The sequence below is a fragment of the Momordica charantia genome, assembly GCF_013281855.1.
Source record: "Momordica charantia cultivar OHB3-1 chromosome 6 unlocalized genomic scaffold, Mcharantia_2.0 BLBB01000006.1, whole genome shotgun sequence".
NCBI lineage: Eukaryota > Viridiplantae > Streptophyta > Magnoliopsida > Cucurbitales > Cucurbitaceae > Momordica > Momordica charantia.
In genome coordinates this window covers 29,265,863-29,282,912 of record NW_028275164.1, presented here as the reverse complement: position 1 = coordinate 29,282,912, position 17,050 = coordinate 29,265,863, and the positions used below count along the sequence as shown (strand labels likewise).

Genomic DNA, 17,050 nt, shown 5'->3' with positions numbered 1-17,050 from the left:
TTTCTAGTTTCTCATTTTTAAGAAAGGTTTTCAAAATTGTACATAAATTTTGAAATAATAAAAACTAATTCCTTGTTTCGTGTTTCCATTACCAACTTAGCATAGTACGGTTTAGGTATTTTGCTCCCCCTTTGCTAAAAAAAAATCAATCCATATAAATAAAAGCAATATTTATTTATTATTTTACTTATAAAATGCACATAAATATTATAGAAATAAATATAACACAAGTTTTTTAACATTTTACTTTAAAAAATAATTTTCATGTAACACTCTGAGAGCTGTAAGTTGAATCCCAAAGACATTTCTATCAATTTTTTTTTCAATAATAGAGAATACAAAAGAGAAAAAAAAACCGGAATCAAATGTGATTATATTTTTCTTTAAAAAAGGAGAAAATGAGAAACAAGAATACAACAGAAACATTACCAATCACCAAACACACCCGGGTGAAATTCATAAAAACAAACACCAAATGGAAAGTATTATATTTTATTAGGAAAAGAATAGTAATAACATATGTGATATAACTAGTATCACCTTTAAGCAGCCAAACATTGGGTGTTTCTACATAAATGATAAACATAGAAAGTAGGCAAAAGCATTCTCCATTTTGACCTCGAATGCGATTAATTCTTTACAGATAAATAATGTTCTGAAAGCAACATAATCAATCATATATCAAGATGCTGCTATTAGAAAATGGAACAAATGCAGGCAGAGACTACTGTAGTTTGAAGAAAGGAAGTTACCTGACACCCTCAGAAAACTCAGCAAACCAACCCTTCCAGAAGTGATGTTAAAAAAAACCCTTCAACTTGACAATATGAACGAATCACGGCACAGTTAGAGTACCTCCATTTCTCTCCATTCGAACTCCCGATGTTGTCGATCCTCAGGCCACGTTATGCGATATGTACGAAACTGCGATCTGTTCTCATCTACAGAAGAAGACCGATTTCAATGGAGAGAAAAGTCTAGTCTTTCATTTTGCTATTTGTCAGGTCACTGCGTTCTTTTTACTTTCGAGGACAGAACCCTCCCGGAGCGCTATATGTGCCTCGTTGTCTTTTCCGAGGGCAAAAAGTGCAGAAGCTTGCAGATAGGATGCGACATGCCAGAGGGGAGATATTACTTGGGCTTGCACAGCATCATCAAGGGCTTCCTGTGGCATGTTGCTCATCAGATATGACAAACTCCTACGTGCAAATACCGTTGGAGAAACCATGGTCCCGACTTCTATGAACTGTAATGAAGTGCGGAACGGTTAGTACAAAATTGCAAGTGCTCCAAGATATGTGGAAACATAATCAAGAAACTATCAAGACATAAATACAAGAATTTTAAAAGATGTTAGATGCAATTCTATAAGGCCACCCCCATTATTCCCCAGAGATTGTGTAAAGAAAACTTCCCTTTCCTCATTATCCTTGTCTAAAGGATATGCCACAAACTTCTTGTTATGGGTAAGAACAACAAGCCTCATAGGATGTAGCCTTGTGGAATATTGTGATTTTTACCAACAATGAAAGGACAATTTTAAACAACTAATGATAGCATAAGAAATCAAGAAGAATAGACCTGGGTATAGCACTCAATTGCAGCTCTAAACTCCTTCTGCCGAAAAGCCACGTCACCCTTTTTCTTCGAGGTCAACGTGTCCTGCATCTGGTTGGTCCACATCTGGAACGAGAGCTGCATACCAGAATCAACAGCAATTAGGAGACATGTAACGAATGGCAAATTTCAGATTCGCGTCACTCAAAAGATCATTTAACAAATAAATACCATTTTCTTTTCTTTGATAACCGAAGTACTAGGGACTCCCCTATTGCATTACTAGGTTTACTGTTAAATTACCACTTACACTTTAACACTCCTCAGATACTAGAGAAGTTTGAATTCAAGACCGCCTACTCTTGATACCATGTCAAATCACCATCAAATCCAATAACTTAAGCTAATGGGTTATAGTAAATTTAATATTTTATGGATAATTTTAACATCTACAATAGGGTGGGGTCAAATAGGACTAATAATGAGAGAGACAAATTTAATATTTTATAGATAATTTTAACATCTATTAATGGCTTGAATTTGAGTTCAACGCATAACATACCCTTGCTTTTGATTCAATTGCAAATTCACCCCTCAATTTGTCTAAAAAAATGATATTATAACTACGTGGTTTATCAGGCAAGGAAAAACTCTTATGATGTGGCATCTTAAATGAATAGTACATTGCTCTTCTTTTGCGGATATACCCCTATGATTTAATATTTTTTCTATAAGAACCCTACCATTTAATATAATTGCAAATATTCACTACAGTACAGTTTGATGTCACATCAACAAGGGCATGCTTTACAAAAAAATAAAATAATAAAAATAAAATTATATCACATGGTTAATACTATATAAGTGGTGAATTTGCAATTGCATCAACACCTTGTTTGGTAAGGATTTCTAGTTTTTAAAAAATGTACTTGTTTTCTCCCAATTTCTTTGGTATCTTTTTCACTTTTCTTAAAGAAAAGCACATGTGAATTCTTAGCCTTTTTTTTTTTTTTATAGTTTTCACAAACTACTTATTTTAGTTTTAAAAATTTGGGCTTGATTTTGAGAACATTTATAAAAGTAGATAACAAAATGTAAAAAATATATATATATATATCTATATCTATATATATATATATATATCTATCTATATCTATATATATATATAGGTGAAAGTAGTGTGAAACTGTTTATAAGCTAAAATTAAAGAAAAAATAAAAAACCAAAAACAAAATGGTTATCAAACAATGTCTAGTCTCCAAACTAATGTTAAATTTGCATTTTATCACTGTTACTCAACAGACTTTGGCCACTAAATAACCACCACCAGGCAAGAGTTCAACTTGAATCTATGGCATTGAAAGTTGATATTATTGGTTGGAAGTTATTTGTCAGAAACAAACCTCAGTTGCTGCACCTTCATCATCCTTGTACCCAATCTTTTCTAAGATTTCATGTATGGCTGTCAAATCCATTCTTAAGCTAGCTTCACCAAGAGATGACAGATTCATAGCTGCAGCACCATGTGGTATGCCCATCAATGCATGAGAAGGAACCTGTCAAAGAATTAGCCTTGAGCTCATTCTAACCAACAGCCAAATAGCTATTAACTATTATATGGTTTTTAAAAAAAAAAAAAAGGCCAATTAAAGTGACCATGGATTCCGGGTTGATCCATGATAAGGAGAGACGATAAGCAATATGGGATACATGGTTTGGGAGAAATAATAGGATTTTTTTAGAGAGATTAAGAGGTCTTGGAAGAAGTTTGATCTCTATCTAGGTTTAAAGCTTATAATCCGGCTGCCGTTACTAAAGACTTCTAGAATTATTTGCTAGGCCTTGTTCTTTTGAATTGGAGCAAAGTTGGTTGATTTGGCTCTTTTGGTTAGGCTGTCTTTTGGTATGCCCTTTTGCATTCTTTCATGTTTCTCAATTAAAGCGTTGTTTCTCATTTTTAGAAAAAAAAGAACAAAACAAAAAAACAAGCAACAAAAAGAGAAAACAAAAGATAAAAAAGAGCATGTAGGGGTGTAAGTCAAAGAAACCAAGCAACCAGATAATATCACATATCACATGCTAGCATCTGTTTTTCTACCATACTTCAAGTCCAAAATCTGGCAGCTCGAGTAAATAAGAGCTTCTGCAGCTTATAAGTTAAGATAAGAGATTGCTGGGAGATAATCAAAACAATATATGCAAGCACTCAAGCAAGAAAGGATGAAGGGAAGGGGGTAAGCAACCTCAGCATCTTTCTGAAGAGGAATCAATGCTGAAACTAATGATTTTGTATTAGGACGCTCTCGAGGTTCATACTGCAAACATCGTGATGCAAGCCGCACTAATTCGGTACCCTCGTCATTTGAGAATTGCCCTTCCAAACAAGAATCAGTAAGCATCTGAAGATTCCTGTCCCGTATGAGATCTAAAGCCTGAGAAATCGTGCAAAAAAGTAAACTTGGTATCAGTTTTTAAAAAGACAAGTTGCAGAGGTAACCAAGGAGAATTCAAAGAATAAATTTGTTGTTTTCTCTCCAGACTAAGGATTGCCAGATCTTAAAAGATCCCGCACCAAAACAATACAGAAACATCTTTTCCAGAAATAAGACACTTACATGACTTGGAGGAATATGTTTTCCACTCAGAAGGTCAAGCAAAAGAGTTCCAAAGCTGTATATGACACTTTCTGGAGTTATTCCGCCTGCAGAGGAAGACGATAAGTGGTATCAAACGGCTAGAGTACCTTAATTAGTGTATGCATGGAATAAATAACTCTTGCGAACATGATGGTAAAGTAGAAATGATAACCATAAAGCACCAAAGACAGAGCAGTTTCACACATTACTTTCAAGTTTCAAGCTGACAAAGAACAATATCAGAAAATTGTCTCCCTTTCCTTGTACTAAGACGGTAAATATTAGATAAATTAGGAGTCTACCTATATGTCAAGCGGTATGCACAAAATAGCATTTGTATGATACGGACAAACACAACAGACAGATTAAGGATCATTTTCTTTTAACAAGAACCAGTTTAGTTCCAAGAGCAACATGATCCCTCCAATATATTTCATATTTACTGATAAGGCTTCACTAAAATCGGATAATGCATCATAGAAAGAAATTTTTAATCCTACAATCTGCACAAATTGAGGGGTATGGCAACTGAAACACCAACTAATATATGGACTCTCAATAAAATATGAGCATATTTTTGCATAAATAGTGAAAATTCTATACAGTGTAGAGTTTAGATAGTATATACCTGTTCTTAAATATTCAGGGGGAGTAAATGCCAAATTTGTGCTGTAACTTCTCCCATCCCGACTGTTTTTCATCAGACCGAAACATGAAAGTCGAGGGTTTCCTTCCTAAAAGAGGATACGCTTGGCGTGAACAATATAGTCAAATCATAGCAAGAGAGGTAGAAGATATGAAAAAAGATAAAATGATACGCACGTCGTCAAAAACAACTCTGTAAGCATTTAGATCATGATAGAGTGCTCGCCCTTTGCTGGTGCAATATTCTAGAGCTTGTGCAAGATGTAGTGCCACCCTTAACCGCATTGACCACTTCATAGGTTGATTTTCCCCTGAATGTCATATATTCATATTAAGGAAAGAAACAATCTCCTTAACGACTCTTTTCTACCTTCTGCGATCTTTTTTGATAGAGTTATTTTACTTGCTCCTAGAATAGTGTAAATGCTCCCCATTCAATAGTTAAAACCTAAACGACCTTATAGCAAATTGGAAGGCGTTCTTGTAACTTGCCTATAGTGGCCTTTTGTATATTTCATATCATCGATGAAATGCATGTTTCTTAAAAAATTAAAATATATGCATATGTGTGTGTGTGTGTATATATATATATGCTAGATGCAATATTAAAAATAAACAAACAAATGAATAGTAAAGCAACAAAGCATGCCGAAGTTTCTAACAAAAATGCATCCACACACAGATCACTTATGTCTCGTAACTAACTCACACATTACATCACTTACTTATATGTTAGAAATGTCATTGGAGTAGTAAGAAATGTCTTTCGGATAGTAAGGATATTAGTAATTAGTTCAGAGTTTGTAAGTAGAAGTTGTTATAAATAGAGTGAGTTGGAGGGGATGAAGGTAGGCATTAGTTTTGTTGGATTAGGCTCGGGTTCCAAGTACCTTGAATATTTAGAGAGTTATTATGGGCTCGTTTGGTAACGTTCCCATTTTTTGTTTCTCATTTCCAACTTTCTTAAGAACTTTAAGCATTTTACAACTAATTTTGTTTCTTGTTTCTCTTCTTTTAGAACAATTCTCAGAATTATATAGAAATTTTGAGAACAACCAAAACAAGTTTCTCCTTTCTTTTCTCATTTCTAATTTGTTCCAAAATATAAATAAAAATATTGTTTTGTCATGGTTGAATTCTTTTAGTTTAGAATTATGTAATACATTTTTCTTCATTAAAAATAAAGATACAGTTCTTTGGTTTTATTAGACTTCTTTAGTTTTTATATTTCAATAAAATTACAGTTTTTTTCCAAATATTTTTCTGAATCCGTTATTTTTTTAATATAGAGGTGCACTTTTTAGCTGGTACAATTTCCTCCTAGTATAATTGAACTGAATTGGGTGGTCCCTCCTATCAAATACTAAAAATTAATGAACTTCTTGACTATTATTTTGTGTTCGTGGGTGGGTTGGAGAGATGATTATATGATTTTATTATAAATATTGCCTTTTTTAATAAATGATTTTAAATTTGACAAAATCGCATTAGCAAAAGGTATTTATATTTTTCGAAATATTTTTAGGAGTATCCATTTTAGAAAACATTATTAAAATGATAGTATAACTTTTTAATATATATAACTCGGTATTTTATTTTTTAATATTCCATTCTGTCCCTTATATTTTTAAATTTTCAAGTTTACCCCTTTTGTATTTTTATGTTTTAATTGCGTCACTATCATTTAATAATACTTTAATACTACGTCAACATTTAGTGTATAAAGTTTTTAATTGGGACAATAGATACTTAATTGAGAAGTGTTAAGACATTAAAGGATAAAATTGAAACATTTGAGACAATTAAAAAATAATTAATACCCACCACCTCACAAGAAAAATGTCAAGAACTTAGATTGCATCTCCCATTAAGCAAAAGTAGCATAAATATATTCAGAATGTAGAGTACTTCCATTGAGACTTAAATGTGAAGAGCAATAATGAAGCTAATATGTAGTTCAGGTGCACACCAAAAGAATAAGAATTTCAATAAACTTACAATGAAATAAGTGTTTTGCTAACGTTTCATTGGGCATAAATTCTGCAACAAGCAACCTCTCGTCACCCTCATAGCAACAACCAAGTAAATTTGCCAGTCTCTGGTTCCGAAGTTGACCGACCGCTCTTGCTTCGTCCTAAAAATGTAAATGTTATAGAGATATAAGATGCAATATTCCCATTTCACACTCGAACAGAATTGTTTGATCTGAAGCAGCTTGCTGTGTATAACTTCAGGTGGACAAAAATGTTATTACCAACCACATAATGCAATCCTTCAGGCTTCCATAACACACACTCAAGAGAAAAAGGCCAATAGAACTGAATACAAAATAACACAAATAATACATTGTAGTCAACAGAAACTATTGAAGGGAGCAATGGATCATGAACTGACAGAAATTTCATCAAGATTTCTCTCAATGTTCTTTTTTTCTCATAGCCGTGAGTGTTTGGCCAACTTGCCCGCATTTCGACTAATCTCACGGAAGAACGGTCTGACCCTACTACATTTAGTTGTCAAGGTCATTCGTAAGATATTAAATCTTAGGTAGGTGACTACCATGATTTGAACTCTAAGTCAATCCATGACAGTGCAATATATCAGCAAAAGACTTGATTTAATCATTTATGAGATAGTCAAACAAAAAGCGAGGCAAATAAGACAAAAATAATTCAAAGTTAGGTCCCTCGATCTGTCGAACAAAATATCATAAGAACGTAATGTTCTTATAAGCCCAAGATTTTAAATCGAACTGGCCCCGACATTCTAGTTGGTTTTAATCAATGGAAGTCGGATGAAAGTTTTGTAAGTCATCTTGACATAGAGTGGGTTGATATCTTGTATCTCACATTATTTCAATCAAATGTGTACTATCTACAAGAATGGTCATCCCTTACCAAGCTGGAAACTTAATCGCGTCCACAGAACTCATAATGAACATGGTTAAATACATTTGAATGCATGATATGCCAACATAACAAAGAGAATTGGAGACTGTACATACCAAAAATTGTCTAGCATCTGGCCAGGCTGATCTATTAAATCTTTTGACAGCAATTCGTCTCTGGTTGTCGAGTTTCCCCTTGTAAACCACATTCGGAGCCTTTTCACCATGTTCGGATACTATATTTTCAACAGCAAATCCAGATGTAGCCATCCTCAATTGATCTATGGTGAACTCGCGGAATGCAGGCAGATCAAGCTCACTTTTCTCTACACTTTCTGTATGTAAAAAGAACATGAAACATGAGCATCAGAATTCCCAAGAAGCTCTAAGATGCAAAACCTCGTTATTACCATTATCTGGAGCACGAGCAACTGGTTTGGTTTCCTCTGAACCAAAACAACAGTCCGAGAACTTCGAACACTCGCAACCCATCCCGATCACCAGATTTTACCACAGATTAATGACTTCGGAGCTTTAGATTAGACAATGGCTTGTATAGCTCCACTAGTCTATCCAAATTCACATGCCAGTGACCCAATCCGATAGGATCCTTTCACCACTAAGCCTGAAGAAGGGCAAATTAGAAAATACCCAAGTCAATTTATCAACTCATTTCACATAAAAACACACATTAGCTAGTGATTCAGATCAAGCTATAAGCAGATGACTGAAATTGTGGCTTACTGCAGAAGAGAAAGTGTGCACTAAACAAGAAGGCAAAAGTTCGATTCAGAATTCACTTGAGCAAGGGAAATTCTTACAGACACAAGCAAATGCTAAAAAGTTCACAAAAAAAACAAGTCAAATCCAAGTCAATTGAGATGAAAATCCAAGTTGTTCAGCTGAAAGAACAAATACCTTGAAAATTCCAATCTGGGTCAACTTGGTAGGATCCAAGTTACGAAAACTTGCTTATCCCGCCACAACTCTCCAAAATTCTGAAAACTCCCTTGATTCTCATCCAAAAGGAAAAAGAAAAACAATCCAAGTCCACTCAAAATTAAATAGCAGAACCCGAAGCGTGCGTGCGTGCGTCCTAGAGCCAATCAACGAAATCCCTTTTTAATCATGCTAAAGCTCACAAAAAGCAAGACCAAAAGTGGTTTTTTCGGAAAACGAGGCAAAAATTAAAAAAAGGGTATGGGCTTCGAGAACCTGAAATCAACAAACTAAAGCGGTTCCTCCTTCTCGATTCAGCAGGGAAGAACAGAAAGGGAAAGAAGAATGAAGAAACGGTCTCAAGACTTCATTTCTGGAATTCATTTTTTGTGCAATTCGTAAAAACTGACTTCTGAAGGCGAAAGTTGGACGAGAAAAGAAGTCTGAATCAGAGAAAGACTTGTGAGTGCTTTCAGATTTGGATGAGGAAAACGATTAAAAAAAATTACAACTTTAATATGTTTTTCCTTTTTTTTCTTTTGTATAATATTTTCATTATGAAAGAGAGAGAGAGAGAGAGAGAGAGAGAGAGAATTCCAATTGAAACCCAATTAATCTGTGTCTTTTTCTTGCAGCGAGCGTGTGTTTGGTCGTCCAATTACCTATTTCCACCGACATGACCCCTTTTTTTTGCTTTTTATTTACTAATAATAATAACTTTTTCTTCCCCGTTTCGCTCGGAGGAGGAAAATGAAGAGAGAGAAAAATTTTTAAAAAAAAAAATTGAAGAACAGCATCTTTAAATTGAAATAAAATAAAGTTTAAATGCTATTTTGGTGTTTAATACTATCTGTTTTAGTTTGTTTTGATTCTTATTTATCAAATATTCACTTTACTGTATGTACTAACTCTTGTTCAAAGTTTGTGTACATCCAAAACGTCGGTCCTGAACCTTATATTTTTTAGAATTGATTATTATTTCATATTTACAAAATTTTAATACAATTTTATTCATAATTATAATCATTTAATACAAAATGTACTATTACATTCCAAAAAATTTAGTGAATGAATTCTCCTTGTAAATAAAAAAAATTGAAAATAAATAGATCAAAATTATCATTTTTTAAAAGTATATATACCAATATGAACATTTCGATAGTATATGGACTACACGAAAAGTTGAAAGTATACCAACTAAAATAAATAAAATATGGAAATATGGAAACAAATTATTTAAACCTCCAAAAGTTAAATTGATTAAAAAAATGTATTGGAACAATTTTACCATTAAAGTAAGTGACAGAAAAATGACAGGGTTTTGGAGTCCAAACGGATGGAGTGGCTTTTGAAAAATGAACGAATAGCAAACATGACAGATCCTAATAATTACCATACAATCACCTTTCATAGGTCATCTTTGTCATAATTTTTTTTGTTTAACTCACTCATCCCTGTTGGTGATTGTTTGGCGGTTTTTCGTATTTGTTGCGTGGGTTTTCATCTAACGTGTTGCGAGGTAAATTTTGACATGCCACATAGACAAAACCGTGATAGATTAGTAATATGGTCAAACTTATTCATACTAAATACATAGTACTATGAATTACTCTAAAAGACCAACCTATGTAGCACTGGTATGACATATATATTGGTCTTTACTGTGACATACTTTTGAGTTTTGTTGTTGACGACCTACGACACAACAGTTGTAACTGTGTAATCATTTTGTGGAACACTTGTGATATAATGGTCATTATGTATTCCTTTATAAGATGACTCTAACCCTTTATAATCATACACACGCTATTTTGTATGATGTTTACTTATTCAACTCGAATTCATACTGACTTTATATTCTTACTGTTTTGTTTTTTCTGTACTCCCTCACATAGCTCGCTCTACGTAAGCTCGTCCAGGAGAGGTTGATTTTCGTTACTGGATATAATTCAACACAAACACTACATTACTTTAACAATAAATCCTCCTACACCACTTATTTAAATCAGTTTTAAAATGGTAAGTGAATCAATCAAATTTTGTAATAACAAAGGTATAATTGAAATTATTCTCAACATTTACGAGGGATTTTGAATAATTTAATTTATAATTGAGATTGGGTTTTGATTCAACTGGTGGGCTAAGGGTCACGATGCCACTTTATTTACTCTTTTCTATATCTTTTCAATTTTCAATTATCAACTAAAAAATAAAAAAGTTGTATGTAGTTTTGGTCAAAGGTTATCGAGTCTGTCTGTCTTTCAAGATTTTGTAAGATCCCAGTCCATATATATAAATTAACGGAAGTTTTCGGTGTATTTTATTATTGATTATAATATGTATGTAATTGGTAATGTATTGCACAATTAGGATAATATAAATTTTTTATATATAATTGTCAATTTAAGAATAATTCAACTATCTAAGATATATACCATCGATCAAAAGTTAAAATGTTTGAATCTTTACCATCACATGTTATTATTGGGAATGAAAAATTTTATTAAGATTCCTTAATTAAGAGCCTAAAAGACCATTTATATGTCGCTCAATATAAAATTATGTTGATTGACTTAATGGTCATTCAAGTAAAAGACATATACATAAATAGATAGGCTTTACGAAATTGATCCATGTCTCGTGGTGATCATTATCACATGAGACGAATCAAACCCTTTTGTAGCATTTATAATAAGAAAATCAATCAAATGTTACAACTTTTATTTTTTTAGTACAACAAGTGGAGATAGAATATTCGAACTCATTACTTATCAGTCATAAGCATATGCCAATTATTGTCAAACTAAACTCATGTTGGCAATCTAACCATAGAGTCGATTAACGTAGTCTAACATCCATATAAATTTTTGTCTGTGATAAATGAGGTAGATCCAATCTAGTGAAAAATGAAAAATCGGCTATTTTAATGGAAGAAAACAAACCTAGAAACAAGGAAGCACTAAGTTGACGAATAACAATTTTTGTTAATAAATTAATTGATAATCATTAATAGATTGTCTCGAAAAAGAAAAAAAAAAGACAATCATTAACAGATCAATATAAAATTGAATCTTGGGAAACATTAAGTATGATTTGATATACCACCTAATCTAAATATTTAAACTTTAACCATCACATTATTATTAGTTTCCTTCGATGACATTAATATAAATTGAACATGAAGAAACAAATGCTATGATTAATATTTTTTTTTTATACTTTTATCTCTACGTATTATTTTATCAACAAATTATTTTTCTTATTATATATAGATATAATTCAACTCAAGTAGACAAGACACTAACATCATTATAATAGATGTTACAATCCCGTTTCCCAATTGTTGAATTCAAAAAGGGAAAATCTGGGTTATTATGGATAAAAAAGGAAGCAATCATATGATTTGGGCCATCAGGGGATTTAAAAGGGCAAGTTAATGTGTGACGTTGCTTTTGTCTTATCTTTGGTTTATGGGTGGGTGTTGGACCTTCACAACGTGGGTTCCTGTCCATCTAATTCTTAATTACCAACAAAAAGTAGCACTTTAGATTCTTATAAATCTAACTTTTCATAATTATTTAAAATAGTTCATCAATAAATTATTGAATTGTATAGAAGTTATAGAGAGATAAAAAAATCTACCCCTAGACAGTCTAAATTAAATATTTCAACAAATAATAGTAGCAATTGCACCCAATAAATTTATGAAATCGTTAGCAATTTAATAGTGGCACGTTTATAAAAACGTATAAGTCATTTATGAGTAGATAATAATATTATAATATTTTTTAGTTCAACGTTATTTTTTAGTACAATATATAAACATGGGGATTAAACTCACAATCTATTGGGTATCTCGATGAACTACGCTTGCTAATGATCAACGTTATAGTTGAATTGTTACAATCATACTAATAACCATATTAATTAAACATTTGATTAAACTTTATTCAACGCTTGTTTTGTTATTATCCTTGCTAATAAAGTCAATGTTGGATATTAACATAAGTGTCTTGATTAAATATTGTTTTGGACCACGGTTTTTTTATTTTGGTTATACCTAAAAGTCATTTATTTTTTGTCCTTACATTTTCAAATTTTCTTGTCTATTACTTTCTAAACATCTATTTTTGTTATTGTAATTTTCAAATGTGACCATTTTGGTCCACACCAATTTTAACACAACTATAAATCTTGTAATGCAAAATAATTATTACATTTCAATCAATTTTGCGAGTAGAATATCATACTAACATTATGATCCAAATAAATGATATAAAAGTTAAAATAATAAATTTTTAGAAGTATTGAGACTAAAATATACATTTTGAAAATACAATAATTAAAATGAACAACCACTGCAATAACCAAAATGGATTTTGAAAATAGAGAAACTGAATAACTCCAAAAAGTAGTTCAGATAAAAAGAGTACTTAAAAAGGCTTATTTTTTGTTGGTAGACAACTCAAGATAGTTTTCAATTCATTTAATCAAAGGAATTAGGTGAATATGTGTTTCACATTGTTGTTTCCAATAACTATTTTTGGATTATGTAATCTAAACAGTAAAATTTTGAAAATGTTTTCGGCATTTTTAGGGTTTGAATCTAAAACTTTAAAATACAAAATTATATTTAAAAATATAAAATTTGTTATAAAATAATTCAAACCCTAAAATACAAAATTATATTTTAAAATATAATTTTTTTTAATAAATACATTATTTTGTGTTATAAACCTATTTGATTTTTGTTAAAATTAAAACGTATAATATATTATAAATTACATGATAGTGTAATTTGTACTAATTTTATCAAAATCTATAATACTTACGTTAATAACTAAATTAATAATATTTTAAATTAAACTAAATATTTAGTAGGTAAGCCATGGCAAAAACATCTTAATTACTTTTTTTTTAATTTAGATTCAGTTTTCTTATATGCTACCAATTACATATTTAAAAACATAGAATACAACTCTGTGTTGATTTAATTTGTTTTCAAATCATCAACCAAACACGTCTAAACTTTTATTAATCAATCACACAATCTTAATTGAGTGATAATTTAAAACCAATCATTTAACCTGTAAAATTATTAACACATCAAAATAATACTCAATATTTAGTAGAAAATGTTATAAAGTTGGTTCAGTTATATGATCTATCGAAGACTTATATATCGAGTGACTTTTGTCATCTCTAATCAAAAAATGAAAAAAATAAAAAAATTGTCATATATAAAAAATTTAATAAATATTTTGTTTGGAACAATACTTCTCCACATAGACTGAATTCCTATTAATTTTTGTTATATAGTTTATTTTCAGTACTTAACGTATATGGGTAGGATTGACTCTATATTTTAGATCTCCATAAAAATATACTTGGACTTTTGCTAAATTCAATAGTACATATTGTACGTCGTTTTCTTAAAGCTAAATGATTGCAGGGGTTTAAGATTGACGTTCAACCTCGATAACTATAATTGGTTGCATTATACTAGTTATACTCGGATTGTTTTTTTTTTGTGTTTAATTTGTTTTGTTATTCCAACTAATAGTCAACGTTGGTATCGACGTAAATAGAGCACAAGTGATGTTTATACCCCAAATGCATTCTATTGGAAATCTAAAAAACTGTGGACATTAAATTGAATGTCAACATCAATCATTAAGATAATTTGTACTAGAGTGATCGCTAAGTAATTCTCAACATAATCTCTAATGTTTCAAAATTCTAAAATACAGCAAGTCGTCGTATTTTGAATATAATAGATGTTGAGGTGATAAATTGAACATTCGACCTCAAAATAAGATAACTATTTGTTTTATTCATTTTGAATGTAATGGATTTTGAGGTGATAAATTGAACATTCGACTTCAGAACAAGACAATTATTGTTTTATTTATTGAATTAACGGTAAAGAAAACAAAAGTTAATAGAAAGTTGACATGTCATTAAATTATTGTTTTATTAATGTATTTGGACAAGTTTCACATATCATTAAGGAGAAATGAAATTTATCCCTATGGTGATTAAATTTTATGTGGATTTATGATTTACCAAAATTTTAATGGAAGAACACAAATTTTAGTCGTACAGTACAGTTGAAAAAAAAAATAAAATCAAAGACCAAGATATGAGGGACCATTTAGCGAAAAAGAAAAAAAATCTAATAATTAGGATAACTAAAACGAGAGACGAATCCCATTCGGCCATCCGGTCAAGCCACTTGGCGAAATAAAAAAGTCAAAAGTCAAACTACCAATCCTGCCGTTCGATGAAATCGGTTGGCCACCGATGATCGACACGTATTCCTCAACTGGAGCGCGGTTGGTTGGTTGGTGGGAGGTCTCTGCAAATCTCACGTGCATTCCAAATTTCACCACGCGCCGCCGTCTTCTGAAACCCAGCGGCGAGAGTTAAGACGAGGCGAGCACGAACGCGCGCCCGCGCTTAAGGCGCGCGTGAGGAACAATCGTCCTCGGATATCATTGCGAAGGAAAAAAAGGAGGACGTACAGGAAAAAGCGACGAATTATGCGGCCCAATAAATACAGCCCAAATAAAAAAGAAAAAGAAAAGAAAAGAAAATAAATGGCATTTTCGTAAATTCAGTGAAAGTTTAGACCCTAAATTGCAATTTCAACAGAGCTTTTATAAAACCCTTCACTTTTCCGTTTCAACCAAATCTCCCACGAAACTCTATTCCTTTTACAGGACGGGAAAAAGCTCAGAGCAAGTCTTCTTCTCTCTTACACACTGAAACCGAAGGTACTACTCTGGGAAAAACCTCGCAGCTTCATGTTTTTCCATGTCATATGAAGTGTTATACTGAGTTTATCATATATGTTTATTTTTAGATATATGATTCTGTGTATATGAAGAACTTTTGATACAAGTGTGGTTGTTTTTAATGGGGAAAGGAAGACCAAGAGCCGTGGAGAAGGGGGTCTTAGGTCAAAATTTGAGTGTATGTTCATCTGCATCATTGAATATACCATCTGGGCCTGTGTATTACCCAACTGAGGATGAATTTAGAGACCCATTGGAGTATATATATAAGATCAGACCAGAGGCTGAGCCGTACGGGATTTGTAGGATAGTACCTCCCAAGAGCTGGAAACCTCCATTTGCGTTGAATTTAGATTCTTTTACATTTCCCACAAAAACTCAGGCCATTCATCAATTGCAGGTTAGACCTGCTGCCTGTGATTCGAAGACTTTTGAACTTGAATATAATAGGTTTTTGGACGATCATTTTGGCAAAAAGATGAAAAAGAAGGTGGTTTTTGAGGGAGAGGAGTTGAACTTGTGCAAGTTATTTAATGCAGTGAAGCGTTATGGTGGGTATGATAAAGTTGTGAAGGAGAGGAGGTGGGGTGAGGTTTTTAGGTTTGTTAGATCAACAAGGAAGATTTCGGAGTGTGCCAAGCATGTGCTTTGTCAATTGTACCGAGAGCATTTATATGATTATGAGAACTATTATAATCAGTTGAATAAGGATGTCACCAAGAGTTCAAAGAGGAAAATGCAAGATGAGAAGTCTAGGGAATGCTTGACTGAATTTTCAACCTCTAAAAGGAGGCGGCAAAACACCGATGATGGTAGAGCCAAAGTCTCCAAGTTAAAAGATGAAGAAAATAACGATCAGATTTGTGAGCAATGTAAAAGTGGATTACATGGTGAATTGATGCTTCTATGTGATAGGTGTGACAAGGGGTGGCACATATATTGTCTCTCACCACCCTTAAAGCAAGTTCCACCTGGAAACTGGTATTGTTTAGATTGCTTGAATTCAGAAAAAGATAGTTTTGGTTTTGTGCCTGGTAAATGCTTCTCTTTGGAAGCATTTAAGCGTATGGATTATAGGGCCAAGAAGAAATGGTTCGGCTCAGGGTCCTCATCTAGAATGCAAATTGAGAAGAAGTTTTGGGAAATTGTGGAAGGTGCCTTTGGTGAAGTTGAAGTTAAATATGGAAGTGACTTGGACACATCAGTTTATGGCAGTGGTTTCCCTCGTGAAAGTATCCAGAGACCAGAATCAATTGACGCTAAGGTGTGGGATGAATATTGTAGGAGCCCGTGGAATCTCAATAACCTGCCCAAGTTGAAAGGATCCATGCTTAGAGCTGTTCGTCATAATATTACTGGTGTTATGGTGCCCTGGTTATATATTGGGATGCTATTCTCATCATTCTGCTGGCATTTTGAAGATCACTGTTTCTATTCAATGAATTACCTTCACTGGTAAGTACCTAATTTTACCCCCTATGCTCACAATTTCCATTTGATGATCAATTCTTGCCACATTGTTCGTTCTTTCATTTTCCCCTGCTCATTACTTTCCCATGCTCATTACAGAAGCTGCAGATATTAATTTT

General features: G+C 32.5%; 2 protein-coding genes across 6 annotated transcripts in view; one reads left to right on the top strand and one right to left on the bottom strand.

The window, feature by feature from the left end:
* Nucleotides 1–476: 476 nt before the first annotated feature.
* On the bottom strand, nt 477–9,207 carry BSK7 (kinase with tetratricopeptide repeat domain-containing protein). Of its 4 annotated transcripts, XM_022303875.2 has the most exons (13): nt 8,941–9,207; nt 8,644–8,821; nt 8,470–8,561; nt 8,136–8,350; nt 7,843–8,060; nt 6,837–6,972; nt 5,016–5,149; nt 4,822–4,927; nt 4,173–4,258; nt 3,801–3,989; nt 2,961–3,113; nt 1,582–1,695; nt 477–1,246 (listed from the first exon to the last, which is right to left on the bottom strand). In XM_022303875.2, exons 4-13 carry the CDS (start codon nt 8,215–8,217, stop codon nt 1,001–1,003), a joined length of 1,464 nt encoding a protein of 487 aa, XP_022159567.1. In that variant the 5' UTR covers nt 8,218–8,350; nt 8,470–8,561; nt 8,644–8,821; nt 8,941–9,207; the 3' UTR covers nt 477–1,000. The 4 variants fall into 4 exon arrangements, with proteins under 4 accessions (XP_022159567.1, XP_022159565.1, XP_022159566.1 ...); XM_022303873.2 differs by lacking the exon at nt 8,470–8,561; XM_022303874.2 differs by lacking the exon at nt 8,470–8,561 and having other exon boundaries at nt 8,644–9,207.
* Nucleotides 9,208–15,320: 6,113 nt separating this feature from the next.
* The window catches only part of LOC111026169 (transcription factor jumonji (jmjC) domain-containing protein), a 38,381-nt gene continuing 36,651 nt past the window's right edge, over nt 15,321–17,050 (top strand). The window contains exons 1-2 of one of the 2 annotated variants that reach the window (XM_022304192.2): nt 15,321–15,440; nt 15,530–16,916. In XM_022304192.2, coding sequence (XP_022159884.1) covers nt 15,583–16,916 — 1,334 coding nt within the window. In that variant the 5' untranslated portion in view covers nt 15,321–15,440; nt 15,530–15,582. Of the gene's footprint in view, nt 16,917–17,050 lie in introns of both variants that reach the window. The other variant, XR_015791555.1, reaches the window with a different exon arrangement.

What these genes read in the sequence shown, in the direction of transcription:
- BSK7 (XM_022303874.2), bottom strand. Translation starts at nt 8,217, where the DNA reads ATGGGTTGCGAGTGTTCGAAGTTCTCGGACTGTTGTTTTGGTTCAGAG. An exon ending in AGCAAAACACTTATTTCATT is followed by an intron (nt 5,150 to 6,836) that starts GTAAGTTTATTG and finishes TATGACATTCAG; the next exon opens with GGGAAAATCAACCTATGAAG. An exon ending in CTCTTCAGAAAGATGCTGAG is followed by an intron (nt 3,114 to 3,800) that starts GTTGCTTACCCC and finishes ATTCTTTGACAG; the next exon opens with GTTCCTTCTCATGCATTGAT.